This window comes from Chaetura pelagica, unplaced genomic scaffold, assembly GCF_000747805.2.
Source record: "Chaetura pelagica isolate M959 unplaced genomic scaffold, ChaPel_1.0 scaffold595, whole genome shotgun sequence".
NCBI lineage: Eukaryota > Metazoa > Chordata > Aves > Apodiformes > Apodidae > Chaetura > Chaetura pelagica.
The window spans coordinates 203223-209568 of record NW_009953221.1 but is presented as its reverse complement, the minus strand read 5'-3'; the positions used below and the strand labels follow the sequence as shown (position 1 = coordinate 209568).

At 55.0% G+C, this 6346-nt stretch overlaps 1 protein-coding gene across 1 annotated transcript in view; it reads left to right on the top strand.

The window, feature by feature from the left end:
* The window catches only part of ARHGEF18 (Rho/Rac guanine nucleotide exchange factor (GEF) 18), a 46161-nt gene that overhangs the window by 5596 nt on the left and 34219 nt on the right, over nucleotides 1-6346 (top strand). The window contains exons 2-5 of the mRNA XM_009997793.1: nucleotides 350-486; nucleotides 891-1351; nucleotides 4919-5132; nucleotides 5454-5568. Of these exons, the coding sequence (XP_009996095.1) occupies nucleotides 350-486; nucleotides 891-1351; nucleotides 4919-5132; nucleotides 5454-5568 (927 nt within the window). The remainder of the gene's footprint in view (nucleotides 1-349; nucleotides 487-890; nucleotides 1352-4918; nucleotides 5133-5453; nucleotides 5569-6346) is intronic.

Below are 6346 nucleotides of genomic sequence, written 5' to 3'. Positions count from 1 at the left end.
CCTGCTGTAAAGGTCCATAATGTTAATAACAGTTGTGAAAATGTGCTTAACTCCTCTGTGTTACTGTGGAAACAGCCTCTGGAGCAAAGGGCATCCTAGGAGGGGCTGGTACAAGCCTGGTCTCTGCCCTGCACGTGTCGTGGCTTGAGGGATGAAGTTGCTGCTGCCTGGGGACCCTGGCAGCAGGTTCCCAGGGGATGAAGGCTGCTGAGGGGCTGGGGCTGCCTGCCAGGGAGCAGAGGGCACGTGGGGCATTTCAGTGAGGCCCAATGTCACCTGTCTGTGCAGGGCTGACTTTACATCCCCCTGGGGCACCTGCTCAGGTGCTGTGACCTTCTCTGTCTGGCAGGGTCTGACTGCAAGCCTTGCCTCCAGGAGCTCTCTGAGCACAGCTCCCCTGCCTCGGAGTGTCCCAGCCCCAAGCGCTTCCTCCCCTCCCTGATTGCTGAGGATGACACCTTCTGCACCAGCATGGCTGAAGAAAAGGCAAGTGTCAGCAAACTATGTGCTCAGTACCATATTCAGAGGATTTTGGGATGGAATAAGGGTGGGGGAAAGGGGTACAGACCCAGACTACCTAGGGATATGAGGTGATGTTGCTTCTGCTGCTGGGAAAGTCACAGCTCTGTGCTTTGTACTGGTGTGAAGGGGAATAAGGCCCAGAGAGATCTCAGGGAGTGGAGGAAGCCAAGCTGGTGGGGCTGGGGCAGGGCTGTGGCAGGGAAGTGCTGCTGGTAGAAAGTGTGGTTGGAGAAGCCCAGCTGCAGGGGGTCTGTTTGCCACGAGAAGGGAAACAAAAGCAGCTTCAGCTCTGCCTGGGCAGTGTCCCCAAGTGCAAGGCCCTCAGGTGGGATCTGTGCCCTGGGGCTGAGCTATCACTGCCTTTGCAGGAGGACTCGTCTTCCACAGAGCTGGATGTCCCAGCCCTGGACGTGCACAGCAGCACAGAGGACCTGCTCTCGGATTCTGCCCTCCAGGGCACGGAGTATTACAGAGACCTGGGGCTCCTGAGCCCACCAGCTCCCAAAGCACCTCCAGAGATGGCAGCACAGCCAGCACAAGCAGCCCGGGCTGTGTCTGCCATTCGCCTCCTGGAAGAGGGACCAGGGGCTCTGCACAGAGTGTCTGTGGATGTTGCTTTTTCCAGCCCCATGTCCCGCTCCGTGCGCTGCGCCCAGGCAGCCCTGCCAGGGGATGGTACCAGCGCTTCCCAGGGTCCTGCTGAGGCAGACAAAGAGCTGGACCTGCAGGAGGAGGCCAAGGAATACTTCCCCACGCTGGTGAGATCCATGTCTACCTCTCGGAGGCACAGCTGGGAGAGCCCTTTGTCACCCGGGGACTGCAAGCGCAGGTGAGGCAGGACCGGGAGCAGTATCTGGTGTCTGAGACACAGGGACCCTGCTGGGTGGTCTCCCTCCCTTGTCAGCATCTGCCAAAGCAGCTGGCTGCCTACTGCTCATGTTGGGTGGGATGTGGAGGAGCAGATGCTAGAGCAGAAAGAGGCTTTAACAGCTCCTTGGCTGTAGGAGACCCTCTTTTCCTGGGGCTGGGAAGAGGAGCTGTCACCTGGGGAGACATCACCTCTGTCTGGAGGGAACCTTAGAGTCATAGAGTTGTTAGGGTTGGAAGGGACCTCTGAACATCATCTACTCCATCCCCCTGCCAGAGCAGGATCCCCTAGAGCAGATCCCACAGGAACACATCCAGATGGGTTTGGGATGTCTCCAGAGAAGGAGGCTCTACAACCTCCCTGGGCAGCCTGTCCCAGGGCTCTGGTACCCTCAGAGTCAAAAAGTTTTTTCTTATGTTTAACTTGAACCTCCTGTGCCCAGTGTCCCTTGTCCTGTCACTGGACACTCTTGAAAAGAGACTGGCCCCTCCTGACACCCCCTGCAGATATTGACAAGCACTGATGGGATCCCCCCTCAGCCTCCTCTTCTCCAGGCAGAACAGCCCCAGCTCCCTCAGCCTTCCCTCATGGGGAAGATGCTCCATTCCTCTCAGCATCTTCTGGCCCTGTGCCTCCATCCTCTGGCTCAAAGGGAACTTTGCTCAACCCAAAGGGATTAAGAAAGCTCTACCAAATCCTTTTTCCTCTTGTCTGTAAACCGGCTTGGTGGGGCCTGTGCCTGCAGTGTCCTCTAGCCCTTTGTCCTCCCTGTGGCTGCAGAGGAGAGTTAATTTGTGGTGTGATGCTGAGCTCTGGCTGGGAGCAGTTTCCAGGCCTGGCATCCCTGCCCTCCTGAGCTCCTGCCACACAAATGCCCTGGGCTCCAGGTTCCTACATGTGCCCCTTCCCTGCTGACAAATGTATTGATCTCCTGGATAACTGGGAGTTAGCCAGCAAGAACTATTTTTATCTCTCTCCTCCTTATAAGGTACCCTCAAATTATCTCAGCCTGAAATCTTGGCAGTTGTTTATCAACTCAGACTCTGGTTCTTGGACCTATTGTTGTTCCATGTGCCCGTGGATCATTCACAGTTTATGCTGCATAAGCCACGTGAGCAATGGTGGTATGAGGGGGCTGTCATGGTCAGGGACTTGTTAGGTCCCCTCAAAGGGTGATTAAGCCTGGGAAGGAGACTAATCCCTGCTGTCCCCTAAGCAAATGCTTCCTGAAGCCTGGGTCTGGCAGCAGGGATGAGGTGACAGGGACCTGCAGACAGAACCTGTGCAGAGTAAGATTTTCCACCGAGCCCCATCCATCATGTTGCCCTGATGCTGTTGGCACTGCAGCAGCACTTGGTGTTCAGGAAACTGGGGGGCACTGGGGGAGCTGGTCCTCCCCTGGTTTCCCAGAAAAGGATTTCTTTTTCCTTCCTTGAAGCTGGGCTGGGAGCAGGATTTATGATCTGATGCCACCGTGATGATTCGATAAATGACAACATCTGCCACTTCTAAAGGGCCAGAGGGATTTTGCTGGCCTGGCAGCCAGGGGAACAGGCCAGGCCTGGGTGGCTGCACAGTCTCAGGGGTTGCTAAGAGATCCACGAGAGCTGCTTGGCACTAAACATCCCAGTGACCAAGGAGCTTGTGGACCCACTGGTGGCAGCTAGAGGAGTTGTTTTCAACAGGCACAGGACTTGGTTTTCCAGCTGATGCTCCCTGACACTTCCTTTTCCATGTGCCTGCTGTGGTGACCCTCCTTGTCCCAGCTGCATGAGCTCTTTAGGAATGTCCACCTAAAGCCTGGACATGGCAGGGGCTGTGCTGTGCCTGGCACAAGATGGTTCATAGAATTGTCATAGAATGGTCTGTGTTGGAAGGTTAAAGATCATCTCGATCCAACCCCCTGCATGGGCAGGGACACCTCCCACCAGCCCAGGTTGCTCCAAGCCCCATCCAACCTGCCCTTCAACACTGCCAGGGATGGGGCAGCCACAGCTTCCCTGGGCAACCTGCTCCTGAGCTCCTGCCACACAAATGCCCTGGGCTCCAGGTTCCTACATGTGCCCCTTCCCTGCTGACAAATGTATTGATCTCCTGGATAACTGGGAGTTAGCCAGCAAGAACTATTTTTATCTCTCTCCTCCTTATAAGGTACCCTCAAATTATCTCAGCCTGAAATCTTGGCAGTTGTTTATCAACTCAGACTCTGGTTCTTGGACCTATTGTTGTTCCATGTGCCCGTGGATCATTCACAGTTTATGCTGCATAAGCCACGTGAGCAATGGTGGTATGAGGGGGCTGTCATGGTCAGGGACTTGTTAGGTCCCCTCAAAGGGTGATTAAGCCTGGGAAGGAGACTAATCCCTGCTGTCCCCTAAGCAAATGCTTCCTGAAGCCTGGGTCTGGCAGCAGGGATGAGGTGACAGGGACCTGCAGACAGAACCTGTGCAGAGTAAGATTTTCCACCGAGCCCCATCCATCATGTTGCCCTGATGCTGTTGGCACTGCAGCAGCACTTGGTGTTCAGGAAACTGGGGGGCACTGGGGGAGCTGGTCCTCCCCTGGTTTCCCAGAAAAGGATTTCTTTTTCCTTCCTTGAAGCTGGGCTGGGAGCAGGATTTATGATCTGATGCCACCGTGATGATTCGATAAATGACAACATCTGCCACTTCTAAAGGGCCAGAGGGATTTTGCTGGCCTGGCAGCCAGGGGAACAGGCCAGGCCTGGGTGGCTGCACAGTCTCAGGGGTTGCTAAGAGATCCACGAGAGCTGCTTGGCACTAAACATCCCAGTGACCAAGGAGCTTGTGGACCCACTGGTGGCAGCTAGAGGAGTTGTTTTCAACAGGCACAGGACTTGGTTTTCCAGCTGATGCTCCCTGACACTTCCTTTTCCATGTGCCTGCTGTGGTGACCCTCCTTGTCCCAGCTGCATGAGCTCTTTAGGAATGTCCACCTAAAGCCTGGACATGGCAGGGGCTGTGCTGTGCCTGGCACAAGATGGTTCATAGAATTGTCATAGAATGGTCTGTGTTGGAAGGTTAAAGATCATCTCGATCCAACCCCCTGCATGGGCAGGGACACCTCCCACCAGCCCAGGTTGCTCCAAGCCCCATCCAACCTGCCCTTCAACACTGCCAGGGATGGGGCAGCCACAGCTTCCCTGGGCAACCTGGGCCAGGCTCTCACCACCCTCACACTCCAGAATTTCCTCCTCATGTCTCACCTCAATCTCCCTCTGCCAGTTTTAATCCATCCCCCCTCATCCCATCCCTCCCTGCCCTTGTCCCAAGTCCCTCCCCAGCTTTCCTGGAGCCCCTTCAGGCACTGGAAGGTGCTCTAAGGTCTTCCTGGAGCCTTTTCTTCTCCAGACTGGACACCCCAACTCTCCCAGCCTGTCTCCAGAGCAGAGCTGGATCATCTCTGTGGCCTCCTCTGGACTCTCTTCAGGAGCTCCATGTCCTTCTTGTGTTGGGAGCTCCAACACAAGGATCTGCTAACCTGGCTTGTTCCTCCTCCTTGAATTAGGTTCAGCCTGGATACCACAGAAACAGGCAGTGACCCAGAGCAGGAGGATGTGCAAAAGGGCCAGTCCTGCCCACAGCCTCGTGTGTCCATTCATCTGCCCAAAGGGGAACTGGAAACCTGGAGCAGCAGCAGCAGCAGGGCTGGCACAGTGATCAAAGTGGAGATAGAGCCACTGCACCCGAGCCTCATGCTCAGCCCTGGCACCCAGGAGGGGGTGAGTGTGCCAGAGGGTGGGCACAGCAGCTGAGCAAGCTGGGGGGTGCAGGAAGCAACACAGGGAGGTGCCAGCTGCAGGCTGGACTCCTTCCATGCCAGCCTTTAATGCCAGGAGGTCTGCAGGAACCTCAGCAGGGATGGGCTTTCCCTGCTCTGGGACAAACTGTTCCGGGAGCTGGCTGATGCACAGCCCTCTTTTCCCCTAAATCCAGCTGGAATTTCCCTTGCTGCAACTTGTGCCTGTTGCCTCTTGTCCCATCCCTAAGAAAAGTCTGGTGCACAAAAGACCAATGATATCCATGACTTTTTACTTCTCCAGGCATGTGGCACCAATGGGAAGAGGTTGAGGTCCAAGTCTGCCCCATCAGCCTGTCAGACAGTGGTGTCCCCTCAGATTCCTTGCAGCTTCAACACTTCTCTCCCAGCTGTGGAAGGTTGGTACAGACTCTCTCTGTATATATGTCATTAAATGAGTCAAGTTGTTTTGATGAAGAACTGGAGATGTAGGCTCTGCCAGCCCAGACATCCTCTACCCTCTCCTTCTACAAGGTCCCAGGAGCTCCTGACATAAAAAGTCAAGCTGACTTTGAGTCTGATCCTGGCTAAGTTGCCACCTGACCACTCCATGGCTGCTGCATCCACCACTCCCCACTCACACAAGGCAAAGATGGTTTTCTAGGAATAAAAGGCACTGCTCCACCTGCCTGGGGTTAAATGTGCCCTTCCTGTGCCCCCAGGAATGGGGCAAACGAGGTCTGTGTGCAGGCCCCTCCTGCCAGCAGTGCCCTTCACAACCCCCCCTGCAGAGCTGGGGGGGAACAGGTTCTGGGACAAAGCTCTCAGAGATTGGTTTCTGCACTGAAAGCCAAAGAACTGCAGAAAAACAAAGGCACTCTAGCTCCTTAAACTTAAGCACAAAACTTAATTTTGGCTTTTTCTGTGCTGCTGGAAGTCCTGAACCTCTCCCACCTGTGAGGACTACTCAGAAGAAAATGTAGAGGCTTGTTAAGGGCACAGCCTGGGAAGTGGAGGGGAAGCTGGATGTCCTGGGAAGGGTCTTTGGGGTGGTACCAGCTCTGAGCCTTTGTCTGCAAGCAGGACCCTCAGACATTAATCCAATACAGACTGGAGAAGGGGGGATTAACACAGAAAAGTGATGTAGCCCTCACCCCCCTCACGGGAATGCAAAGCTACCTTTCCTTCCCTCACTCT